The following is a 27,380-nucleotide window of genomic DNA, read 5'->3' on the forward strand; positions in this document are numbered from 1 at the left end:
AGGTATGACATTAGGTAACTGTTTTTCATCGTTCATCATTTCAGACGGGATGCGATAAACCAAAACACAAGTTAGTTTGCATTTAATTCGTCCTTGGATTGCGAATGAATTTGGAAGGAAGTGTATGGTTGGCACTGGGGTGGGTGGGAGGACCACCGCCGCCCTTTCGCGCGTGTCATTGTCATATACTTCCTATATGTCTGGAATACTTTGAATGTCAGATCCGTTTCAATGCCGCGCCGTTATTTCGTGTCACCGTGAATAATCACCATACAAAGCAGTTCTGTGATTTATCTTTTTTTTAACGTAACAAAGAACACGAAGTGCTTGCTGGTTGAAAACTAAAACACTGTAAAATGCACGACACAAAATCATAGAATTCACACTGAAAACACAAAGCCAGAATCACACTCTATAATCTCACGGCATTAAAAGTGCACAAGTGTGTGTTAGCAGTCGCTGATTGTGCTGCTTCACGCGTTAATATTATTTTAGAACAATGTTTCCCGAGCTTATTTATTCACGGAGGCTACGAAAGCACTGCAAGGTTACCGAAGTTGACAAGGAATCCCCAAAGGTTTAGCAAGCATTTTCGCCATTTGCCTAAAACTAGATAGTACATAGAACATTTTGTTATGGAACCCAATTTGGGACGTACTTCTAACGTAACGTTTTAGGAGTGTATCAGCAATCCCAAACCAACATACAGAGCAATTAACTAACAGACGTGGTGTAACTCACATTGCTTGCTGTCTCACTTGCGTTTGCAGCTTTCCGAGAGTTTCTATTTGTCTGCTGGGTTGACTTTGACCCCCAGCCGCGAGTCGTGACGTTTGTATTCGATTGATTTTTCTTCTCGGGCGTGGCCCGCTCCGACGCGGTCACGTGACTTGGAAGTTTTCGAATGGTGAAACCGGAACGCCGCACGATCCTACGCTGCGCGATGGGCGGGGCTTTAACAACCTCGATCACGCCCGTGATTGGTGGAGTGCTGGATCGACTTGATGACGTTTCGCTCCACGCCTTTGACAGAGAAACAACCCACACTGATATACGCAGAGAAGGCACAAAAAGTTTAATCCAAGTTAACAATATAAGGATCTTCGCACTAGTTCTAAACCATGTGTTTGCAAATACCCGAGGTATGTCCAAACAATCCTATACGATAAAGTAACGAATAGGCCCAGTCACAAACAACCCTCATTATTAAAGCAAAACAAGACAGGAGAATCTAGTAGTGCCTGCGGGATTTATCGAGACAACATCAAGTGTTACCTTCCACAGTATGCCGGTGTTTACAGAGAAAGTGAATTCGATTCCCCTCATATCAAACTTGGGGTGGGATTCGGGTAGTGGAAAATCTACCACAGGATCGCGACTTTTAAGGAAAGCTTCGAGTCTTCGTCTCTGCATCCGTTCGCTTTTCAAAACTAAACAAAATGAGGTTGGAGTATATTTTGCAAATATAGCGGTTAAGACTATTAAATGATGAGTTTGAATGCTTGGGACAGTATTGAGTATGGGAGAATTGGATTTCCAGTGAAAATATTAAGTGTGGTGGTAATAGCAACAATATTATTTAGAGCGAATTCCTTTTTATTTTAATTGTTTCATGAACAAATCAAAACAAAATCACCACAAGGAAGGTAAAGTCTTATTCATCGATTTGTAAACAGTACAACGGAAAAAAGAACATTAGTTTGCTCGTATATTCGTGTTACGATATTTAAGGTTACGATGCTGCTTTATGAACTTTACAGCTCTCGAAAAAGAAAAATTTGATGGTAATGGTTACATACACATTAAGACAAGAACTACTGTTACTTCGTATCCTAACATCTAGGTTACAACAAGGTTCTGCATCCTGAACTCTATGAACAGTTTTCGAAACAACCCTACAAAAGTTTTACGGTCAAGAAAAGAACCTGGTTTTTTTCCTTCCCGTTCGGACGGCGACATCGCCGTAACGAAACCAGCCCAGAATGGAAGAAGTTCGTTGAAGACAGTGTGTTGCGAATCATCGAAAAGTGTTGACACGTGGGGGTCACGACCTTTGTCGTTTACGAAAGATTCCATCGCGCGTCGCAATCTCTCCGCCGTCCCCGTTTTTATATCAATCTACAATTGTTTTTTTTAGTTATTTTTGTAAAGGTCGCAGTAGACTCTTTTGTACATTTTTACAAATGTGTTTTTATATGTCTGTGGGCACTGACAAAAATAGAGTTAATTTGGACCGACGTTTGTGTGTAGGAATTATTTCCAACACCTTAGTCTGTTTTTTTATTCATAAATCATAATAATTGTCTTCATGCTGTATTTTTGCTTTGAATGACAACAAGAGGACGTTATCTAACCAGGAACTTTATTTGACCAGAAACTTTATCTAACCAGGAACTTTATTTGACCAGAAACTTTATCTAACCAGGAACTTTATTTAACCAGGAACAATTTAAGTGAAGCAAATAAATTTACTTGTAACGTAGGCTGCATCTGCGAGTCGATGAAACAATCACGAATGCTTTTGATTTTCGACTTAAGTATCACGAGATCGTGGTCGCTATGGAAACAAGCAAGAAACTTGTTGACTTCCACGTAAAACATGAGGTCGTTATGGATGAGGGGAAATCCCTCCTGGTTTCCAAAGCCCTGAAATAATTATTGTTTAAAGAATCTTTTTACTGCCATGGGCATTCGTTTGCACTATCCATCGTTTGCACTATCCATAACGACTTAATCCTCTTGTCGTATTTTGTATTGGATTTTAAATACGAGTTGCACTGGCAGCACAAAAATTGTGGTAAAGTTTGTCAAAAACTATTTCCTCAAAAAATTGACTTTACAATATCAAGCGCACATTAGTGGTCGATATCAAGCACAACGAGGCCCAACCTGCAAATATTTGTAGAAATGCATAAGTTCCAGTGGTAAGTTGCCTTCTTTAGCGCGCTCTAGAGACTGAATGAACATTATTTTGTGTTCGGAAGTGGGCGTCTGTCTTGCTGAGTGTTTTCCTAAAGCCCGTCGTCGTTTACTGCTTGGCTTCAACGTGAGAGTTTTCAGTGCAAGTTCTGCTGTGTTCAGATGCTGCCCAAGATCGCTCCGTATGGACAACTTGTATTCCTGGGAAGGAACGACTTGTTACAGCAAGGTTAAAATATGTATTTTCGTATTTCGGAGTTTTGTTATTAATATTTGATGAAGGCTTGTCCAAGAGTACTGACCTTTTATTTTAAAAACACGCTACAAATTCGTCAAATTTATAGCAGTAATGAAGAGATCACCCTATGATAAGGTATTGGAACTAAACAACATAACATAACTTAAGCTTCAAACAGTTAAGTGAACATTGCGTAATTCATTACAAACCTTTAACAAAGTGTTGAATCCGAGTGAGAAATTGGCCGAAGCCTGATCCAGTGTGGGAGTGACGTAATCTTGAACTTCAAGCACCGATTCATCGGAAGGATTCGGAAGTTCTCGGAAAAGTTGCGAAGATCGATCGGAAGGCATCGCGATCTGCTTTGGACCTACAGACGGCAAGTACATCATGTCTTTGATCAATAGGAAACTACAAATATCAGTGCAGCTGATAAGCCTAGCAAAACGTTGTAAGAAAAGTCACTTTATACGATGGGATAGAGTTAAAATGACGTCGACAATTGACCAAGCTATACCACTCTATCCATCCTGTTAACAGCATTAGCATTTGGATAATTATGTTTTTGTTGTTCAATACTTAGTATTTTTAAGATAATTTCACCCGTTGAGTGTAGATAGGTTTTAACGAGCTCAGATGAAAGAGCGTTCCTTCTTTCCACTTCAGTCGATGGGATGGAAAGGAAAGCGTCACATAACTGGTACATTTGCATCACGTTCTGCACCTGTGATACCGTTACATGTTTTAGATCACGCAAAAACCAAGTCAATTAGTAAATCTAACTAAAATCTAAGTAATTTTTATGAACGTGCAAACGTATGGCATTTTTAATACTAATTCCATAGCACAGAAGCGTCTATTGTTTATACAAGATTTGTGCATTAGCAACTTTTCATAGTTACTAAGAAAAGTTGTGACTATACAAGAAAATGAAGATTTATACAAGAAATAAACGGTTGGGACCATTTGGCCGAAGAAAAACCTAACAATGTGCATTTAAACACTTCCGTCATCGTTGCAATAAATCAGAAAGCAATTCGCATTTTTTTAAATTGTTATTTCATAAAACTATAGGAGTAGAATTCCATTTGTTTTTTTTTTATTTTATTTCCTCGTAATCTTTAATACGAAGCAACACAACCGCTTTACCTCCACGCTTTCACACTGTGAAATATATTTCCTTAAGAAAGTATAGAGAAGCTTGTTGGCTCTTATTTCAGCGAATGTGAGTCGGTTTGGATGTTGTGACATCATCGCTTTCTTCTTTTTCTTCGTGCGACGTCTCCTCTCCTCCTCGCTTCCTCCGTCATCTTGCTCATCATCTTCTTCCGACTCGGATCCACCTCCGTCTTCCCCGCCATCTGCTTTTCTCGCCTCATCCTCCGGTAGAGTAAACTGCACCTGTAAAGAATTTAGCAGTTTTTTTATTGAAAGACCTCGTGTCTAAAGTGAAAGCGTAGAAAGCGGAGGTTTATGTAACATCGCGTGCAAGTATGCTTGTGTTGAAACACTTGACTGTTAACATCAATGAAGTAAGTTAATATATTTGAGGGAAGTTCTTTAGATTTCGGAACAAACGCAACAGCAAATGGCTTTACAATGACACACATCAACTCGTATCACGCTTTAAATCACTCTTCAAAATATTTTAATTCTGTATCCACGTGTCAGACAATAAGTATTTTTCACCAAATGTCCTCATATTTATTCATCATCCAAATAATACGTATCACTTTCGTGCGAACTGGTTCTTGTAATTGTGTAAGCTGCAGACAGATGACCACTGTTTCGACCTAAAAGGTGGTTCTTGTAACTTAATGACCTACGCGAACCGATTCTTTCAGTTGTTTTACAACAGTATGTGGGGGTCTATGTTTCACATGGGGCACTGTACTACGGTTACTACGACATGTTACTAGCGAGAGAACCGGATGCTACCATAATTAAATCCCACCACTGTGTACAGACACCCCCCCCAAAAAAAACAAATACCTCACGGAGTTAACCTTTATAGTATAATACCTTTGATGCTTGGTGATCCCTGAGGCCGAGTCCGGCGGTCCTCAGCCGAGCAGTCTTTCTCGCTGCTACTGATTTTCTCTGCGGTTGGCGTTGAGGTTTTTTTGCTCCCTTCTGTCTGATCGAGGAGGCGAGTTGTTTGATCCGTTCCACGTCGTACGAGTACATCGTACTTGCCGAGTCGGTTTCTGTCGTTGAACCGTCATCTGTTGGAAATCAAGTTAAACAGTTGAAATCGCATGCGTTTGGCTGGATGTCTCAGCGACACTAATTCTTCACTTAAGTTTTCATTCTTCCGTGGCTTCCCTAGAAAATCACGACTAAAAATAAACTTTTATTCCTAAAAAAAAAAGTTTAGAAAAAAATAAACACGGGATCTTGCTTTTTTTTACCTTTTGAACAACATGTTTGAAATGTTTAACACTGCTATAGTCTGCAGGCATGCAGGGAATGCTTTGAAGTCAGAGACCATTAACATTCCCTACACGTACCATAATACCAGTGTCGACTGAAGGTTGTTGTCGTCTCGCTCATGGAAGTACTTTCCTCTTCCTTCTTCTCCTCGCTCGTTACCGGACTTTCAGATTTCACCGTCGAACGTGATTGGACAGTGCGACCCTCACGTGACCTGATAGAAAATAACATTTATTTGCATATTTAGAAAGTTAACAGAAAAGTCAAAGCTAACATGCTAATCATTTGAAGCAAACGTTTCGAACACTGCTGTGCTCATCTGTGAACTACCTGCTTTTCTTTTCCATGTTATTACTGTTACTTAAAAAAAAATCAATAAGTCTACTTACTCAATGTAAACTTTGATTTCGTGTTCGTTGTACCGCTGTAGGCACGAGGAAAGTACGTTAATGACGTATTGGCGAATAGAACGGAACAGATTGGAGGATATTATCGCTGAAGACTCTGGAGAAAAAAATATGGTCATTATGAGTGTTTTAGATGGGGTTAATTGTACAAAGAAATTCTACTTTGCTTTTGAATCAACAACAAAAAGGTTTTGCAATAATTAAAGCAAAGTGACTTTTTCATGTTCGGACGACATCCGTTGCAACAAAAAGGGTTAAAATTATTTGTGTTAAAATCATCTAACAAACGTTTTGTGAATCATGACGTACTTTTTCCGGGGGCGGTGGCTTTCTTCAATGCCCTTTGTAGCGACGCGATGTTCGAATTGAGTTTCTTCGGTGGTTTAATGAAACTCGGCGCGTCTTTGGCAAGGAATATATTGAAGAGCATGTACGCCTCCACTCCACCGTAAGCGACTGCAACGAAATGACACAACTCTGTGAGACGGTTTGCATGCCAGTATATGTTTGCAACGTATAATATACCTTGCAGCTCACTTAACAACGTTAGTGACTCAATTACTTATGTGTATATTATATTACTGGTCATTACAATGTTTTAGATATTTTGATGAAAAAACGTAAAAAAAACTGAAAGCAAAATATCAAAGAGAAATACGCTTGCGGGCTGGATGGGGCGAGAGAATATCTCAAATCAAATTTGTTTGAAAAAATCGAAATTTATTTCTACTGATCAGAACCATAATGAACACAATCACTTATTATGCGATAAATTCACACACACATAACAGCATACTAAAGCAGTCAATTCTAGCACATGATGCACATAACCATCACAAGTTGCTCAGATACGTACTTGCGTTTTGTTTTGCGTAATGATGCGGAGATTGAACGTGTGAGGCGCTCCATTCGCTCAGATATTCAAGACACATCCAGAAGTCGTACGTGAAGGTCATCTGTTTGTCCTCGTGCCTATTAGTATATTGTAGTGAATATTGTATACTTGGCACATTGCAAGGTTTGCTAAAGTATAAGAAAGTAAAGTTGATGTTGATGAATGAAAAATATTATGAATACTTGTGTGAAAAACAACATTACGAAACCAGCGTGGAATACTTATGTGAAAAACAATATTACGAAACCAGCGTGGAATACTACAGAAAACAATAAAAATGTGACTTCTACTTTAACCAAAAGTGTATGAAAGTGCGGTCACGTTTATTTTGGGAAACACTGAAACAAAAAGGTCAAACAACAAAACCACTTCATAGAAGCAAAAGAATCATAATATCCATTAAGCTGCGGACAGTACTGCAGTTGGACTGATGCGCTGAACCAAAATAACTTTAATTTTGTTTCACCTTCTTATGTAGTTTCTGAATGGGAATCCTGCGTCTGCTTCAACGGTGAGAGCTCTCATGAGACGGTGGTTGGAAGCGGATCGAGCCGACATGAGACGAATTTGTGACGTGGAAGGTCGTGTGGTTGCCTTGCTCTGAGCTGCAACCGACTAAAAACAAAAATCTTTCAGCGACATTTTGTATTTAACCAAAGTTACATTCACACTTTTCAGTGTATTTTTTTCTATTTTTTAGTTTTTTAAAGGTCGTTCGTTTTTAAAGGACTTTAGTCGATTTTTGTATTCGGCCAGTGTTCCGCAATTACGTCAAAACCGTCGAATAAACACGTTTTTTCACATAAACAGTCAACGACCATATGCAACAATGGGCTACTGCCGTAATACTTGATTACATCCGTTAAAGGTCACGTCTGTTGTCCAAAGACTCAATCTATATGTTCAGAAGTTTTTACTAAAATCATCAGCTCATGGAACCCTCTATAATTATTTACGGAACGTTCCTTTGGTAAAATATATAACTGTTACCTCAAGTGATTGCACCGATAGTTGTGACTGAGCTGCATCCGGGACACTTGGTCGTTCGGGAAGGTGGAAATACCCAACAGTGAGAAGCGGGAATGTTGTGAGTTTCGTTAAATTGTTCGGGAGATCGACCATCCCTTCACTGTCGTCGTTCCACTGACCTAAACATTTTTATTCGCTCATGGCGTCAAGAACACACCACCACCCAATAAATTATTTTGGGCCATAATCGAAAAAAAACGTAATTAATTGCATACAGTTGTATGGAAAATTGGTACAGTTACAGTTTGTGTGGAAATCTTTCGATCAAAGCGGTGTTTTTTTGTAAAGCTACAAGTAAGTTTATATTTTTCATTTCTTAAGCTTATTAAAAAAGTCATTATTGTTTCGTTTATAAACATATGTTGCTTTCGGTGCATTATTTCCCTTATGTAACATTCGTAAATATACGCTATTGCCAAACCTGTTTATTTATTAAGCTCAACAATAATGCTTTCCTCTTCGTTGTGAAGTAGTTTTTAGCAATGAATGCAGTTTACCTGTTGCCAGGCTGTCTTTGAAGCTGGGTCTGGAGTTTTGATGTACGACGTATCTCGGTAACCAATAGGAACGCAGTCGTCTCAACACATCATATTGTGGGCGAGCGAACACGTGGTATCCCAAGCCCCCGTTTGTCTATCAAAGAAACCATGTAAAGCATGTAAATTCATATACAACGACAAGAGGGCTTCATGTAATATTTCACACCTTCTCACATCTATAGTCACGGTTGCCATACTGTGCTTATTTTCAAAAAACGTGCCTTGTTCCCACGTGCGCGATTGGGTTTTCATTTCAACATGTTTATTTTCATCAAATTCATTCTGATGTTTATATGACAGATAGTGGCACACGTTTTACTACTCTTTAGGCACCTGCGTGGTTAAATTAACGGAAACTTGTCTCCAGAATACGTCACCGTACTGACGTAACTAATAATATAATCTCAAATATTGGTCAACGTGACTGACATTCGCAAAGCCAATTTGCTCTACGATATGTTCATAGATGAGCAGCATTTCGTAAAATCAGTTACACCCAAAACTACCTGTGCTTCCCGGATTTGTTGCCACGCTTCCTCAGTTAAAACAAATTTGTGACGATCCAAAATATCACGGAACAATCGGTGACGCCTCAAACGCAGAGCGCTCTCTTCCTCCAAACTACTGTCGCTAGATGACGCACAAGAGTCCGTTTCCGAGACGACAGTTGATCTGAAAGAGTGGAAAATCATTTAAGCAACATGTGTCGCATCTCGCAATTATTAACTGTTGGGAATTTGTTCGCAACACTGGTATTGAAATTGGAACATCAGTGGACAAAAAGTTAAAGTCGGTGTGAAATTACAGGTGATTGTCGCGATAGATCCGTTACGCACACCTTAATGATTGCTGACATGTTGTATGGTGTTCACAATTGTACAAACTAAAAAGTCTTTTGCAACCGGAGGTAATAAATGGTAGCTAAAGGGAAAATGCCATAAATATAACATTTTAAGTCAACTTTTAACATTTTAAAACAGTGAAATTTGCCCCATTTCAAACTAAAACGACATCGCAATTAGTGAGACCCAGGTCCCGAAGAACGAGACATCAAACCTTTCGATCATTGTCCAAAACTTTCCAGGTCTCACTATCAAGACAAGTGGCGGCAAATATTTGAACGCTTACCCTTTGTTCTCGTGCCGACCTAAGGCGTCTTTGAAAGCTTCCGTGTCGAGCCAGAATGCCACCAAATATTCGCCAGCCGTTCCCTTGATGAAAGTAAGGAAACTATCCATTCCAGATTTCTGCCAAAAATAACACAAGAGGTGCTGTGAGATGAAGAAACAAATGACATTGTTCGATATTGTTGGTTGAGAGTAAGCAGATAATTGATTGAATGAGTAGGTGAAGTGTGTACATATTGGGTATTATTACAACAATTCAAGCTTATATAAAATAGTAAAGAATGCGCAAAAACGTGATTGCAGCGTCAAAGCTAGGTTAAGGTTAGTCATGGACTTTTGGGGAACCTCAAAGTTGACGCGTCCACGGCGTAGCAAAATATTGTAAACACCTGTAGCAAAATATAATATGAATATTCGCCTTTTTCGTGACAAAAAAACGTGTAAATTAAACCGTACGGTTCGGAAAATTCTTTCCTTGATGTGTTGCAGCGACATCGAGTGGACTTTCTCGATCGAAGCGATCTCAGTTTCGGTTTCCTCACACGAAGAATCGCGCTCGTCGAAGTCAAGAAACTCTCCCACCACCTCCTCTTCGTAGAACTCGTCCTCCGACTCAGCGACGTCGTCGTCGACTACGTCATCGTCGTACGTGGTAGTGACGTCATCGGTGGGATGACCGCCGGTTTTAGTGTTAGTGGTGTCTCCGTTTGAGCTGAACGAAATGTTGAAATGATCACAAAAATATCTAAAATATATTGCTGGTAGGAAATGTTATCGACGTGGGAAAACGCATTCTTTACAAAAATACATTCTTCACTGGTTGATACAACGTTTGGAGGGGGTAAATCCGTCTTATTTTCGACGGTTTGTCACGTTCGAGAAGTTTGTGTACCTCGTGGCAATCCGGACCACTTGACTGCGGCCTTGGGGAAGAACGATCGTCGCTCTGTGGGGTTTGCTGGGTGAGTCGGCTGTACGAAGTGCACTTTTCCCTTCGTATTTCGAGTCTTGAACAAACATAGCTACTGTTAAGCGTGCACTTTAACGTGGTTCGTTTCATAATATCTCGCCGACCTGATTATAAAGTAAACTTGCTTGAAGTGCTCATAGTGACAGCACGTTTTTGCTCATAACAACAAAGAAACTATAAAGATGTGGATTATTTTGAAATAGTACCAGTCCTTCGTGTGTTTACATTCGCCACGGAACAAGTTTTTTGGGAAATTTGCACTGACGAAATAGTGTCATAGCGAAAAATGTATGGGATTTTCCGATCAAGGAAAATGTATATGTTATCTAATAAAACATATATTTAAGGTAATATTTCTCATTACGCCTGTTGACGGTGGAACAAGATGTCCATGGTGGATATTTGCTCTACGAACCAGCTCCTACATTCAACCAGTATTTGTATTGTAAGTTATTACCATTAAGCGTCCAGTTGGCTGGAGTGACCGGGGATAAGCGTCCGTCACCAGGCAACGAAGACGACGTCATTGCCGTGCGGGTTCTGGACCCAGGGGTTCGGGTACTATACCCCTCCTCGCTTTCCCAACGGGAGCTCACCCCTAGGGTGTCAGCACGAGTGGCGATGTTTCGAGTTTTCGCGCTGGTACCTGTGAAAAAATCATCTTTGTTTTGGATTTTGACACATTATCTATTGACATTAATCGTGGTTTTGTGGAATAAAAATAGCTACAATTCCAGTGTTATTGAATACATTCTGTCATCGGGATCTTGAAGATTAAAGAAATGCATGAACACGTGAAGCACCTTCTGGCAAATTGTCACACATTGTAGGAACAAAACTTACTTTTGAAAGTCGAAAGTGGGACAGAATCGGTCAAACGTTATTTTCACTAAACAGGAAAGCTAAATATGTCACAAAAGTGTTCAAGATATCAAATCCGTGCTCACAATCGGCAACTACGAACTCTGACTTAAGTAAACAGCTTCCCAAAACACGACGACAAAACAAGAGCTAGATGTGGAAATATATCCAGTTACGAGCAATAGGCGTGGATGGAATGCTGAGACAACATGAGCAGTTTAAAACGCTCCCACTGGATTAATTCACTGCATATGGCGATTGTTACAGGCAGTAATATTAGCCAATCCGATCAAACCGTTTCTATTTTAAGTCAATGCATAAAATTTCTTTGCAATTTGATTTCTTTGGTTTTTAACGTAGCACGGGGTTGCCCTGGTGAATCACAATGTGGTTTGTGACATTCTGTGACTTTTTTAGGTAATTGTGGATTAAAATCACAACATTTTAGATAGTAGTTTATACTAGACTCGCATACAGAACATAACCCACCCCATCCTATACACTTACCACTGTGAGCATAATCAAGTGCAGTTGTTCCCAACCCCGAATCCGACATAAAGTTAACCTGGCCCGATACCGAGTCGCCCTGGCCCCTCGATGACGTCATAGGTGGATAAATACGCCGTTTGTGGATCCTCGGACGGCCCACGTCCCGCCTGGAAGTGTTATTTCCCTGAGTGCTGCTCGTTTCGGTGGCCGAGGTATCGTACATTGCGGTGGCCGACCACGTCCTACCTGAGTGTGTTTCGAACAACAAATATGTCAGTGTGAACCTACGTTTGACCTAAAGGTTTGGAAATGAAAGAACAGTTCAATTCACTAAACCTGTAATAAATATAGCCTTTTATTCCTATTTATTAGGTTCCTCGGGTACAAATATCTCAAATGACTTTTTTGAGCGCCCAGTTAAACACTGTTTTTGCCAAATTTCAACTTATCTTGAACATCATAAATGGAGCTTGCCAAATTTCAGTATAAATTTACTATCAGTGTTCGAAGAACCAACCAAGTACCATAAAGTTAAACATAAAACATGAGTGCAATTGCAGCAACCTACAGAAAAATGTTTTTTCAAAAAGTGTTAGTTGCAAACACATTCATACGCTTACGAATCGCAAACACGCATACAAACCTAGACCCAAATTCGGAGGCAAACTGAAAGCTCTGCTCGCGGGTCTAGAATCGGAAAAACCCTGATATTTTGTGCTGGCCAATTCCGTCCAGTCGATGGAAGACTGGTTGTCCAAACTGGTCAGTGCTCTTGATGGCGAGTCCATGCGACCTGGGCCACTGACGATCGAGGTTGTGGTTGCGTAGCCCATGGAAAGACGACTGTAACCCCTGATTCTGCTGCTTCCCCTTCGAACATCCAGTGGTTTCAACAAAAGCTTACACAACTTCAGCTCTCTGTACATTTGAGTCCTGCATAAAAAGGTAGGGGGGAATCGATCAAAACGTACCAACAGGTTTGTTCGGGATGTATAGCGTTTCACACTTTCAACATATTTAAAAAAAAATTTTTTGTTTGATTGATTGAAATGAAATATCAAGAAAGGTCAACAAATTTACAAGAAAACCTGTATTCGTGAAAAATATAGAAAGTTAGAAGCGGCGTACATTTACCTTTACCCTACGTCCGTACACACAGAGATACCATAAATGTCTACAACAAATACTTACTCGACAAACAAAGGAAGGCGGTTTTCCTTTGCCCAAGTTATCACCCTCTCCCTCTCATCCTCTTTCGCCCCGTAAACACCCGTCACCGATTTGCCGTTAGGGGGCAGATGTGGGTCGCCCCCATTTACGAGTGGGTCATGGGTGTCAAAGCGTACCCCGAACCCATTTGTGACGGGTGATACGTCATCACATATTGGAGCGAAAGGGACACTTTCCTTGTCTACGTCATGAAAGGTGCCGGTGAAGCGACTGTAGGAGAGGCGTTGCGGAAATGCCTGAGAACAGTCGGAAGTTAAACAATGATTGTATTGTTTTTACTTCGGTTTATTTTGCTATAAAAGTTACTGTTTTAATGATTTGTCGGTCATTTTTACGGATGAATGAATGAATTCATCAATCAATCTCAACCAATCGCCCGTCTGAGCATGTAGCCACTCCGTTAAAGCAATAAGCTGTAAACCAAAGGTGTTCGGATCAAACTTAAATTCACAAAGAACTGATTCGAGTGCATCTTTAAAGTTGTGGCACGCACCAAATCTAGATTGGGAAATAAGAACGCTCTAAATAGGTTTGACATCCCTACACTAAACTAAATGAGATGTTGTATTTGCCTTAACACTATAACCTCATATTTCAGAGCACAAAGCCATCTCCTATATATAATGTTAAAATGTCAATGCTATAACAAAACACTATAGTTTATTTTAACCACAAAAATAGAGCATTCGGATGCCTTCGGAAGACAACAAAAGCCGCAAAACGTTTCACAAAACAAACAATGGGACGGATAATGTTTCACACGCAATGGCGATTATGTTTACAAATTGTTCCGTGCGGATCAATTGGATATCGTATATGTGAATAGGATCAAACCCCACGCTTTTGTTCTCCTACCAGACGTTAAACACTTGCTGCTGGTAGTGGTCTGTTTAGCTAGTGTGACGTAACAATGGTCGCTTAATATTAGGTTTAGGTGTGTACGCTGATTGTTTGAACGACTGTAATTAACCACAAAGAAATGATTAGCCAAGAACTCAATAATGGCAGTGAATTGGATACCGTGTGTGCATAACGTGATTTCTTTCACAAAATCTTAAAGCTGTATTTGTATACATAGCAGTTACTATAGATACCACTTGTACAAGGCCAAGATTTTGTAAATCGTTTCATGTCCAATACACTACATTATACGGAAAATATTGCAGTTGCTACAGAACCTACAGTCAACTACGGTAACAACGGATGGTGCACGGGTAACCATGTGTTTGCAGAACAAACGTTTCAAATACTGCAAATACTCAAAACGAAAGACAACAGACGATTGACAAACATTTACGCAGACATCTTACCGGCAAAGACAGAAACGCGTTAAAATACTCCAAGAACGCGTCGTCACACGAAAGGGTCTCCTCCAACGACTCTGACGTCACCACATCTATACCTGTGACGTAATAAAACAAGATTTACCTTTAAATACAATAGTGCTTGGAGGCACAACAATCTTTGTTGTGCTTCTGTGCATTGTGGTGGATAGCATCAGGGCTTTAATTCACATTGACGAGCAGGAAATTACAGTGATTTGCAAACACACAAAATAGGATTCTCTACGTCTTCGTACACTACGGGTAAAATAGCACAATGTATTTTACTGCGGTTTCCGGCTAATTATTTTCAACAAAAGAATAAACAAAACAATTAAACTTCTTACTTTTCATCGCTGTATTCTCCACCGGCCCGTTGTTTAATGTTGTTCTGACGAGGTTGACTCCCTTCGCCGAAATAACTACGGCGCAAATAAAACACTACGTATGGCCCCCGTGGCTTGTCCACTCTGAATGGATGGCTATAGAGCGACGTACAACGGGACTGTTGACACATTATTTGTGCCGCATGGTGTCGCAGGTTTGTGAATAAATAGAAATTAAAAACGTGATATAAATTTGTATTAACAACTGACTTTTAGAGCGTTTGATGCAACGCCACCGAACTCAGTATTTGGGCAAGTAGCATGATTGAACGACAAACACTTTCACTCAAACAAAGTCCAAAAACGTGAACGGCAGTAAAATATCTTATGATTTTGCCTGATTTCGCAATAACGTGCGGTGAAAACGGTGGTCCTTCAGCGCATGCGAAGCAAGGTTGGACGCCCAGACCCATCAGTGCATACAAAGCAGAAATCTTATCGGAATAACCTGGGTTCGAATCCCGGTGTGGTTACAATACAGCAAGATACATAAACCCAGTGCACAAAATGAAAAATGTTTAATTCACCCAGTCTTCTAGGCGATAACGTACGGTTTACACAAAACACGCGTTACAAACTATGATGAAATTTCGCGATCACATGCCTCCCTCGACCAATGGGAGCGGAATGCGCATGTCAACGCATACGTCACGTACGCTGTTCAGCAGAGCGTGAATATCATCGGCGTGAAGGTCGCCAATGGTTGAGATACGGAAGCGGTAGGGGTAGTTGGTGCGCTGGGGGCATATCACGTGACCTGCAAGACAAGCGGTTGTCTCGGCAACGAACTGGAACACTATATTAAAGCTGTAAAACGTCGTTTAATTTACAGGACTTCTCTGACCAATTTACTATTTTGTTCAGAAACGTCCACAAGTTTTTTTTGAGCAATAGCATGGTTTTAAGCTCGTTGAAAATAACGTTAGGTTTTAAATGAACGAAATACTCGGGCTGGACGCATGCTGATTTTCTTAGTACAGACCGTATAACATTACCAGCATTGCTGAGTTTGTGGTAAAACTCGTCGAAGATGAATCGTGGGTTCTTGGGGTATTTGAAAGTTGTCACTATGAAAGCATTGGGATGTGCATCGTTGTCGAGAAGTTGTTTGAATCCTATCTCCGCCATTCCTTTCGTAAGAGTGTTCCAATTATCCCAATACCTGTAGAAAGAATTGTTTTAAAATCATTGTTTAGATGATTGGATAAGGATTTTTCGTGAAGTAGAAAGTAAGGTAAAAGCTCTTCATGATGAAGCAAAATAATGTAAGAAACCAAGTGCGTAGTAGTCGAAATCAAACAAAAACTTTGGTGGGGGAAAAAATTTTGCGTGTTTGAGCAAGTAAAAGTTTTTGGTTTGAAATATCGCCTCATGAAGCAAAAATCGACCATGGAGTGCTTAATGGCAAATTATTTCATCAAAATAATGAGTTGTGGTCCACAGACCCAGACGAGGGAGAAACTCTACCCTAACACTAAAACCTTCAACCCTGTGACCATCCAACTGACCTTGAAGATCTCCCGTGCGTTCCCCCTTCTTCTTCAAACTCAAGAAGAGCTTCCCTGAACGCCAGCATTACGTGGGTGGGGGGAGTGAAGCGGAACTGGCCGAAATTCTCGAACGAATCGTGTTGAGGGGCAAGATCGAGAACCATGCTACTACTTCTTCCGCGCGATCTTTGATGTCAAAGAACAACAGAATAAATATTTGTTATCAATTTACAACTAAGTAAGACCAAGGGCTCTTGAGTGGAAACAATGCACGGTAACAGGACCTTTTTTGGAGATCACATGATAAGCTTTTACGGTGGAAATATCCTATTTCCAAGCAGACAATCATTGCCACAGGCCCCTTTTGGCATTCATAGATCCCCCACCTGTATGAGCCATGCTCGTGGGGCCAATTGGACTTGTACTGGCCCTTGTTCGCCTTACTTGAGACCAGTAAGAAATATCGCTTTGACCCACGCTATCAGAAGTGCAAATTTTCGTACTCGCAACAATAACAAAACTAATGCAGTGCATAAACCCCTATCTCACTTCTCAATGGCTGATTTCTTCGCAATTGCGAACGAGATTCCAGGCACGCCCTGTATACACTTGCAGGCGCTGCTGGTCAGAACATCGATATTGGATAAATCCACTCGCAAGGCCCCAAAGCTCGTCATACCATCGACAACATAGATAATGTCTAAAAAATGGTAACACGATAGTGGTCACAGTAGTTGTACGAACCAACAACAACATTTCGTTTGAGGATAAATTATTTAGTTTACTAAACGTTACTAAAACGTTGCATTTACTAAAGTGTTAGAAAAATGATTTTTGATTCTGTCATTGCAATTGTAAGTCGATTTCCTGCAATTACGTGATTTTGTAATTTTATTTTTTAGTGATTTTATTTTTTTTAGTTTCGCATTAATTCTGGTAAAACTGAGCAAAAAAGGATTCGATACGGCGGTACGGTAAGAATTCAACTGCTGGTGTGTCCCAAATAGTTATAGGAAACTTAATTTAAGTAAGTTTTTTCACTTCTTTAGGAAATCTTACGTAGTATATATGCATATATTTATTTTTCGAGTAAATTCAATCGTCCGGTAAGATTTTTTTACCTTTACCACTGCGCAGATGCCTTATACAAGAGGCTATCATGGGGATAAGTTACAAAAATGTGGTCGAGCTTTAAACGTCTTACCTTCGTTATGTGATTTAATAATATTTCCAAACTCTGCCACGGGATTAACTATCCCTGATGAAGTTTCGCAATGCACAATCACTACCCCCACAATATCCTTGTTCTGAGCCAAAGCTTGTTGAAGAGCTTCTCTGTCCACAGAAATCACCTGAGCTCGCACGCCAGCCATCGTACAGATTTCCGCCATCCTTCGGCCGTACGTTCCGTTTTGCATGACAAGTACCTGACATTGAAAATTAGGTGCAAATATTCGGGTGCAAAAAGCAAATGTTGCAATTTAACTGATAAGTTTTGTATTGAAAAACATAGATTTTTGAGCATTTCTCAATTTTCGGTGTAAATATTCGCTGGTGATTTTACAGTTTGGGGGTATAAAACAAAAAAATATCAGGTCACGATAATAAAATGTTTGGGAACAAAACGTTTAGTAAATGTTGAAACATTGTCTTAGGAGAAGCAGAAAACGACTAGACGTGTGCTCAAAGGCCCATGTCTGAAACAGATTTTGATGAAACAAGATTTAAACAAAAAATATTCCCAAAGCTAAAAGTGCACTAACAATGAAGCTATTTAAAGTCAATTTTACCTTTCCAGTTGATTTTGAAAACATTGACACCAACGCCGATTCGTTGGCAAATGTTCCACTTCCTTGGACAGGAATCGCAGTATATTCGTCTTCTCCAACACCAGCTATTTCAAGCAGAGCGTGACGAACGTACCTGAAACACAACATGTCGATTGATTTTAAGTAAAGGACCACAGTCTGATTGTGACCGTGTTTAAAAGAGAATGAATTACGAACAGCTGATTGTATAATTTCGTGTTGGAAGATTACTTTTGCCGTTCAAGACTAATGCCTTTCTTGCAATATAAATGCCTACAATTAAACATATGTGGGAATATTTTGGTATTGCGTGTTCTAGAATTTTTTACTTAATCACGTATTCGAAGTCGGAATGTCGGGTTCCAATATCTTGCATCATTGCACTTTTAACACGGGCACTGACCATCAGCGGTCCTGGAGTAAAAAGCTTCTTTTCTTTGGCAGCGAAGCGACTGGAAAAGGCTAAAAAAATATTTTTTTTGCCATAGAACTCCGGAAAGTAGAAAAGTAGGCTATGGCAACTTACCTATTTGATTGAATGTGGTGGCTCCCTTGTGATAATGAAATGGGGAAGGCCCGAATCCTTTTAAATGTAGACAACGGCGAACTAACTTTGCCATCTTTGATAAACTAACCTTTACAGCACAACTAAACTGTAACTAATAATTGATCCAGCTACATTTTTACGTCGCATAATGAACTTCGGTGTGTGGTATTTACACTTGGTCTTATTGTGACGCAACAATTCCTTTTGATTTTAACAATTGAACAAAGGCTAGCAGGGAATGGCTTAGCAGAGAGGTTTCCAAATCTTTTTCGGTCTTTTTTGGACCCTCAATGCCGGTAATATTTTCTCGAACCGGTCGTCATGATGTAGCAGATAAACAATGATTAAGCTCTACCTCTTCATTACGATTTGCAACATCTTACAAACACTCTTTGAAAAACTGTCAAGCAACTTCAACCAAAAACAACATTATGAACGTAACTAGGCAGTCATTTGAAAACAGTTTGAGTGAAAACAGCTGTATTTGATAGAGACCCAAACGAAATTGTAACGTTAGCAATAATCGAAGCAATTTGGATTGATTGTCATTTACAATGTATATTTGTGTACATTGTCCTCATAACTTAATTTCAAAGCTTTGTTAACTGATGTAACATGTTTGTTTTTTTGTAATATCAAGTCATGATGGACAACGATCAGCACCTTGATGCAAACGACTGCTTCTGATTTTCTCATGGCAACAGTTACCCTAAACGAAAAATCCAAATCATTTTGTTTACATTCAGCAAACGTCCACAGCCTTCTGAAGCTGGTTTTCGTACTAGAAAAGTTTCAGTATCCAAATTTGGCATTGAGTGAAGTTGTCCCATCGCCGCTTTGACCTTGGGGAAACATTTGTAACGTTAAGAAGGTTATTCTACAGGGTAAATATATTTTATTGTCTATTATTTACAACTATAAAGTGGTATGGAACACTATGACTAAAGTGTAGAATAAGCCTTAAACAAAATTTTTTTAACATCTATATTTCATTGCCTCAATGTTTAGAAAGGAAGGTTCAGAAACTGTAAAACTAAACTGGTTGCCACCGTCAGGTGAAATTAGTATTTGAAAATTAATATGAAGAAATGGGACTGTTATCAGTGCAGTAACATTGGGTAAATGGACAAACTGGTAACAAAGATGTTGCCCGCAGAGGTCATTGATGTTTGACATTTGGTTAAGGCTGGTGCCAGAACGTACAGAAAAGCCACTAGATTTCCACCAAAAACCACCCCAGAATCATGGTCAGTGTTATACCTTGCGGGGGCATCCAATCGCAGTAGTCTGGGTCGTTACTGATCGTTGTACTTTTCTGGTCTTTCGTCTGCCTCTCGCGTGGCTGTGAAGGGTTATGAGGAGGTTGGTGGCATCATATGAAACGCTGCATATTAAATTGATGCAAATTCAAACCTTTCTTTGTCGCTTCCTTCTCTTTGCTCGTTGTTCTCCTTCCTCTGTTTCAGGTTCTTCGTCGGGCGCTTTTTCTGTGACGTCAAAGTTTTTACGTTTCAAAAACGCGATTCGTTATAAATCCACACATTTTTCGCGAGTGAACCAATTTGGACCAAATAAAATTGTTGTGACATAAAATCCATACGCTTAAAATGTTGATTTTTTAGACTACCTTAAGCCACGACGCCTGCATTAAAAGAATTCAAAAATTATATTGGATGAAACACAATGTAATATTCAAAATCCCGTTTGCCGACGCAAATTTGAACACAAAAATCCAGAACATGTCATGGAAAATTGTGACGCTATGCGAGCCTATTTTCCTGTAAATTCATATATAGCATGACATTTGGCTTCTGGTGATTTCACAGGTCTGCCCACCAAAAGAGCAACGCTGTACAAAGCTCTATGTAACGATTTTCCATGCGTTTTTTCAAGTATCATGAACCGGTCGTTTAACTACATAACAATTGTGTCCTATGAGCTCATAGTTCGATTCTGATGACCCGAATTTAAACGAGAAGTGATTGTAATTTGCAATAAATTAAAACTAACTGATCGGGTCTATGAAATATTAATGCAAATATACGTTCAAATAAAATTCCAGAAGATAAATCGAATTTGTTCGATGTAAACCTGGTTTAACAAGGCAGTAATCACTTGTACAGGGCAATGCTTACGTAAACACACTTAATAGGCGTCATAAATTTCCAATGCCAAAACTACAAGTAAGCCTCACAGTGTAGTTCAGGCACGGGGGAACTCATGGTCAGTTTTTTAAGTTAAAGTTGCAAATTTTCAATTGTAAACACAAATAATCTGGTTTAACATTTCTTTCTGGAATAGTTCTCTTGTTATCCACAAAAGGCCATGTTACAAATATGATATTGGCCAAATCATGAAAACATAACCTTTGTCCCCTAACTGATTTCTATTCTGCGGGCACCCATTATGGGCCCTCCATTGCTTTGGCACATATTCCCTCTATAATATATCTTACCTTCATCAGGTTCAACGCCACTAAGTTGTACACGAAGAGATTCTGGCAGGGTTGGTCCGAGTGTTCGACGTTTTGCTGATTCCTGGGATGTTTCCTCCGGTGGCGGAATTGTTACTTTTGCTTCCTCAAGCTTGTCAGGAATTTTCTCAGGTAACTAAAACGCACCACGGTTTATCAGCTTAACCCACAAGTCGCAGCCTAGGATGCTATGGAAAAGTGTTGGCAGGTTTGTTGACATTATAAGAGAAATCATTTCACGAACAATAAGCAACAAGTATTAGTGCAAATTTTGCATTTCAACTTACTAACTAATTCCGACAAACGAATAACACAAGTGGTGTACATTTTAACCACAAAGAAGGCCTCATACTCATTTCGTATTAATCCAATGCAAGGCGCACTGGTCTATAGTTTGCGTGCTGTATGTTTTTTCAGATAATAACACACGGTTCAAGGTTTTTACCTCGGTATTTGGTTGTTGATGTATTTCAACTACAGGTTCAGGTTGGTCGATAATTTTAGGGGCGACAGGAGGTGATTTCACATTATTTTTATCTTTCGGTTCTTCGGTATCTCCAGGTTGCGTTACAGCTGCTGGAACGAACAATGTATGTTGCTACAACCATACACACTATTCGTAAATTTACGAAACAAAATATCGCCGTTATTGTACAAAACTCGAATTAATTTCTTTTGCGTTACGTTTGTTAAGCAGAAAATATATGAATTTGTGTATAAGCTGCAGACAGATGGCCACTGTTTCGACCTAAAAGGTCTCATCAGTGCAGCTGGTGTGACTATCAGACGACTTTGCTGACCAAACGGCCAAGCAAAGACTTCCACTTTGTGGTGACTATACAGTCACCGTCATCCGTTGGGCACCAAACTAGGTGCAACCTTACGGAGCAAACAAGGTGGAAACACTACGGCCAAGCAAGCTCAACCAATAGTGCCGTCAGGCCCCGTGTCACAATAATCATATGATAAGCAATGTGGAGCCAATAATATGAATTTGTGTATAAGCTGCAGACAGATGGCCACTGTTTCGACCTAAAAGGTCTCATCAGTGCAGCTGGTGTGACTATCAGACGACTTTGCTGACCAAACCAGCTGCACTGATGAGACCTTTTAGGTCGAAACAGTGGCCATCTGTCTGCAGCTTATACACAAATTCATATTATTGGCTCCACATTGCTTAGAAAATATATGTTTTGCAAGAAAGCCAAGGAATGTTTACTTTGTAAACATATGTTTTTATAAAGACAAGGTAACTTCTCAAACCGTAATGTAACAACTAAGCCTGGTTGTAAGGGGATCGTTTCCATCATATACTCACACTCTATCTCAACCAGTCTTGAGTTTGTTGGTGGAGCCGGTTCTGCAGCTTCCTCATCTTCTTCCACTTCGACCTTGTCATTTTCCACTGTGGTCTTCACAGGAAACGATTCTGTCATTGGTTTAGGCTGCGAAAGAGAGATATTTGGTAAAATATACGCATTTCTGTAAAAAAAACAGGTATTTTATAATAGCGTCGAAGTGTTTTTGAATTGTACAAACATTTTGCCTGTTTCTTACATATATGATTGTTGTTTCGAATCTTATTTCTACGTAAGATTCGAAACACCAATCAAAAATATATGAAGAGAACTTAGTGGATGTTTTGTTCAGAAAAATACATCTTCAAGAATCTTCATGGCGAATATATACTTCCATATATCAAATAAATAAGTTTAACACACCAGACAAAAGCTGTTGATCGGATTTGCGTAAATTAAAACGGTGTTGAGTAAAAATTGTCCAAACAATTCACAAGCACGTAGAAGTTACTGCTTACCGGTAAAACAAACCCCCTTTTCCGCCCCTTCATCTTTCCAATGAACGTCAGGGATTTGGTGACGTTTCTGCATAAACAAACGAAACTGTTACCTCACAAAAGGCGAGATCAACTTCAATCAGAATCCTTTGTGTCGTGTATTTAATGCACATGAAAAAAATAAACCATTGTGTTTTCGTATAATAGGTGAGATTTCTTTTAATAAGTGAATAAATTTCTCAAATAAAGTTGCCGTAGCTATTTGGAACACACCAGTCGTCGAATTTACTTTTAGCACTGCATAAATATGACACATAGTAGGTTTTGTACCAAGAACATGCAAAGCTTAACCACAAATGTCATATAATGTCGAATAGTGTGCGTTGTTTTAATTTTTTGTTGTCTTTCTTGCTAAACATGTGTACTTTGTACACAGACGTGCTTACTGGTTTACTGGAGGCAGGGATATGGGTCTGGCAATTTCAGCAAGTTTTGATAAACGAGCGGATTCCCTTCTGGCCTCGATTAGTCTGTGTTTTAGTTTCGTGCGTGTGAGGGAATCCAGCGTGTTCCCTGATTTAACTTGACGCATAAACTCTTCCAACGGATCGTCACCTCCCTTCGACCGGATAGCTGTGGGTAATGACATGCAAAGTATACTGTAGTGGTGCTTTTTTAACCGTTATTGTTGCAGGGTTGTATAAATCTGCTTTTGTTAAAATGGTTATTTACTGCTGTTTTTTATGACAAAACTTGTTCGAACTTAGTGGTCCTTTACATTCAGACAGTTTAGTCTTCATACACTAACATAAACACTCAATTAGTGTCATTTTTTATGTGAAACATAGATATTTCTTTATACAGCATATAAAACACTGACATCAGATTGGGTCAACCTCTTTTTTACATTACAAACAAACCTTCTTTGTCTTTATTTAGTTGGTTTTCAATCTCAGCCACCTCTTTTTCCAAATCCTTAATTTGCTGATTCTGTTTATATTTTTGTCACATGTTTAGTAAACAAATACAAAACGTTTACAACAAAAAAATAACACTTACCAGTGATTCGTATGTTTCTGCTTTCTCTTGAAGAAGAGCTTTTTTACCCTCAACTCTTAGTTTCCTCTGCTTTCTTTTTACTTCCAAATCACCAGTTCTGTCAAGGAATTGATCCTCATCGCTATCATAATAATCATCTTTCTCCCATTGCTTAACTTTTTTGCGGTGGCGCTCTGTCCAATAAATTTTGGCATATCACCATGAAGCAGAAAATTGGTTATTTAAATTAACATAATGCGTAGAAGCAAACATGCGATAATAATCTTTTTTTTTTCGTAATAAAGCATTGTATATTATATTCATAACAATCACAGCTGAATTGATTATTGTTTTTTCGTGGCATTTCATGTACTTGATCTATATCTGCTCCACTGGACACTTTAATAATTACTCATACATTAATCTCTGCTGTATCATAACACATTAAAAAGCTATTAAAAACTTAATAAAGGTATACAAAAAAAGACCTAACCTGTTCTTTTAAACAATCCATGTCTATCCATGATGCGACAGGCCTCAAGGGCACAATTGTTAATGCCCTCTTTTCTTTTGCCGGTCACACTCGCTTCAGCAAAAATTGGTTTTCCAGTTGGTGTATCAACTGGTAGTTCAAGACGGACATTCCATTGGCCAGATCTTCGTTCATTGCATTCAAAATCCAACTCCATGCCTTGTTAAACAATCAACATAAGTAAATAACAACTAGCAGGGTGACAGTAAATCAAATTTTTCTACCTTCTTTTTCATAGAAATTCTTCAGGGCTTTGTGTGGATCTTTTACATAGAAAGGGTCCTTTTCAGGTAGTGGGATTGCATCTGGAGGTGGTTTGCTAGTTTTTGATTCTTCTGCCTCTATATCTTCCTCAAATGCCTCTTCCACTTTAAACAAGTGCATTACTACTTTATGGACATTCTTAGCAATACTTCATAATGTTTTATTAATTCATTTTAGAGTTGGATATATTTTTGATAGGGAAGCCGTCATACATTAGTATCGGTAGTTGTTCACGTTTCAGTAAATATCAACTTAATTTGACATTTTTTAATGTTTTTTATATCCAAACAAAATAAAGTTTATCATTTTAAAAGTGAGACTTTTTTACAATTTTGCCCCACACAATTTAGCTGAGTGAGGATGCTGACTTACACATTCCCCAACTTATTCCAGAATCTTCATTGTTCTTTTTACTCGACCCCTCTGTGTCTTTATTCTCATCGTCACTATCACTTTCCTCTCCCATCATCATCTTCTCAAGTTGTTTCTTCTTGTTCCGTTCATCTCTAAAATGTGCAGATTTGACAATAACGTAAAACAATTGACGAACCAGATAAAAACACAAACATTTTGATACAGTTAACACCAAAAAGAATAAACATAAAAAACAAAAAATATGTTTTACAAAACCTTGGTCATTGCAATGCACATGGAAAAAACTATTTTTTTCAACAGATTTTAAGGTCATACTAGGAGCAATAAATCACCTTGCTTTGTCCCTCAGTTCCGTGGCTGTCTCTTCAGATTCCATTTCTTCATCATCACCTGGACCCTGAAAACAGATAGTTCATACTTAAGAATAGTTAGTCAACAGATGCAGTTTTTGTGGGGAAAACACATTTAGATTTAAAAGATACGAGGAAGCCAATATAATTTTTAAGATATTATAACGAAAAATATCCACTTGTGCAAAACCTTTTCGCTTATCCATTATAATACCTGCAGGATGTATGTCCTTGTGCTGTTTCCAAACTTGAACATGTGACCAACTTTTATTCTGTAATATTTTCCCTGTGGAACTTTAGCTTTGTTTAGAAATGTCCCGTGAGTGCTGCCCAGTTCCAACAAGTAGAATCCAGCAGAGCCATCTTTCTGGAATTCAACATTCTGGTCCTCTGCAGTGGGTATTCCAAACTGAAGGATGGCATGATGCCTAAAAACAATAAAGCAACTGTGAAAATGCAACTGATTTTAGTCCAGATGTTTGCTCTCGTATTAGGTTTGTTGTTTTTAGAATACTGATGATACCATAAGGGCGAAATATACATATTCTCTTGAGTAGTTATCTTGGACAATTGTGCAATAATCCAGGTCACATAATCACTATGTATATAAAGTTATATTAACACAAATCAAATCAATACAAATAATACTGATTTTGCTTGATGGAAAATAACATAAATAAACCAATTATAAGAAATAGCACCAGTCACAAAAAAAACTAGATTATTATGTCAGGCTTCAATACATTTATTTTAATCTGGAAGTTTTGTCACTTAAATCCTAAAAAAATGTACAGTTCTGTTTGATAGATAAAAGACATAATGTTTAAATAGAAAGTAATAGAAAATTTATGTAACCTTGAAATGGAAGGGTGTTCCAAGGTAATGTCACACTCTGGCAGTCGACCAAACACAAAATACTCATTGGCAGTAAGCTCAATTTTGTCTATTATTGAACCTCCTCTTAGAACTTCAAGATTGTATGACTTGTCAGTTGAGTCACAGGATATACTCCAAGGTGGTTTGGTGTAGTTTAGTTTTGGTGGAGGTGGCTTGGGTTTTGAACTGGTCTTCGGAGCTTGGGCAGGTGATGCTGCTGTTCCTTTGTCAGTGTTGTCCAGTTTGGGCTTATCTATAACTTTTTCCTTGCATTCCACTTCTTCTTCTTCTTCTTCTTCTGGTTTTTGCACAACTACATCTTTAATGCTTTCTTCGATTTTCTTTGCATCTTGCTCTTTTTTCAAATTGGACTTATTTTTCAGGTGTCGTTCAAGAAACTCTGTCGCACTTGGCCGATGTGGCTTGTAAACCTCAGATGGTAAAGTCATACTCTTTGTTCTAAACGAAACCGCAGGTCTTCGTTCCTCAAGAGGAAGCGAGCTAGATGAATTCTGTTTATTGGAAACATCGTTTTTGGCAGGTTTTGAACTCGATTCAGTTAACTTTGGAAACTTGTTGACTTTTCCGGCTAAAGCTGGAACTTTGAAGACGGGAAAATCTGAAGTATTTGCCTCGTTGTCCATTGCAGTGCAACTATATTTTTATGTTTAAATCTAACACGCGTTACTGCAACGAATTCGTTGCATTACCGGAAAACGTGCGAACTGAAATCACAACGAAGGTCTGTCGTACTTCAGCTGGTGATTCCCCTTATTATTTTCTTCGGCATTTGTGACGTCACACTGATCAAAAATATTTTTGTTTCCTGTATCCCGAATTTCACAACATTCGTCGGAAAAAAACTAAAAAACTATACTGAAGATGTTCAGGGATTTAAGTACAGAACGGAAAATTGGACACTGAATTTATCAATGTTGATTCTAGCACAAACGCCAGCAAAATATTCCCGGAACGTCTTTCATACTT

At 39.0% G+C, this 27,380-nt stretch overlaps 3 protein-coding genes across 5 annotated transcripts; all 3 read right to left on the minus strand.

Moving 5' to 3' along the window:
• Positions 1-312: 312 nt before the first annotated feature.
• Positions 313-14,878, minus strand: LOC145888796 (uncharacterized). Its single transcript, XM_082979651.1, has 26 exons — positions 14,807-14,878; positions 14,448-14,539; positions 13,099-13,373; positions 12,551-12,840; positions 11,926-12,153; positions 11,015-11,203; positions 10,480-10,594; positions 10,044-10,299; positions 9,589-9,707; positions 8,967-9,132; positions 8,419-8,554; positions 7,883-8,040; positions 7,359-7,507; positions 6,854-6,969; positions 6,307-6,453; positions 5,980-6,094; positions 5,668-5,804; positions 5,180-5,382; positions 4,307-4,558; positions 3,761-3,881; positions 3,367-3,527; positions 2,890-3,120; positions 2,473-2,646; positions 1,926-2,118; positions 1,276-1,430; positions 313-1,023 (listed from the first exon to the last, which is right to left on the minus strand). The coding sequence occupies exons 1-26, from the start codon at positions 14,811-14,813 to the stop codon at positions 715-717; spliced, it is 4,494 nt and encodes a 1,497-aa protein (XP_082835777.1). The 5' UTR covers positions 14,814-14,878; the 3' UTR covers positions 313-714.
• Positions 14,879-15,441: 563 nt separating this feature from the next.
• Positions 15,442-18,810, minus strand: LOC145889944 (2-aminoethylphosphonate--pyruvate transaminase-like). Its single transcript, XM_082980993.1, has 8 exons — positions 18,670-18,810; positions 18,473-18,605; positions 18,126-18,258; positions 17,540-17,762; positions 16,885-17,035; positions 16,354-16,521; positions 15,841-16,007; positions 15,442-15,602 (listed from the first exon to the last, which is right to left on the minus strand). The coding sequence occupies exons 1-8, from the start codon at positions 18,761-18,763 to the stop codon at positions 15,442-15,444; spliced, it is 1,230 nt and encodes a 409-aa protein (XP_082837119.1). The 5' UTR covers positions 18,764-18,810.
• Positions 18,811-19,160: 350 nt separating this feature from the next.
• On the minus strand, positions 19,161-27,108 carry LOC145888531 (kanadaptin-like). 3 transcript variants are annotated; one of them, XM_082979300.1, is made up of 17 exons: positions 26,373-27,108; positions 25,732-25,945; positions 25,500-25,564; positions 25,165-25,298; positions 24,753-24,896; positions 24,490-24,687; positions 24,018-24,190; positions 23,879-23,948; positions 23,405-23,591; positions 22,980-23,046; positions 22,482-22,608; positions 21,609-21,739; positions 21,146-21,299; positions 20,104-20,177; positions 19,951-20,032; positions 19,473-19,532; positions 19,320-19,399 (listed from the first exon to the last, which is right to left on the minus strand). In XM_082979300.1, the coding sequence occupies exons 1-16, from the start codon at positions 27,035-27,037 to the stop codon at positions 19,483-19,485; spliced, it is 2,535 nt and encodes an 844-aa protein (XP_082835426.1). In that variant the 5' UTR covers positions 27,038-27,108; the 3' UTR covers positions 19,320-19,399; positions 19,473-19,482. The 3 variants fall into 3 exon arrangements, with proteins under 3 accessions (XP_082835427.1, XP_082835425.1, XP_082835426.1); XM_082979301.1 differs by having other exon boundaries at positions 19,161-19,532; positions 21,609-21,736; XM_082979299.1 differs by having other exon boundaries at positions 19,161-19,532.
• Positions 27,109-27,380: the final 272 nt, after the last annotated feature.

This window comes from Ascidia mentula, chromosome 2 (assembly GCF_947561715.1).
Source record: "Ascidia mentula chromosome 2, kaAscMent1.1, whole genome shotgun sequence".
NCBI lineage: Eukaryota > Metazoa > Chordata > Ascidiacea > Phlebobranchia > Ascidiidae > Ascidia > Ascidia mentula.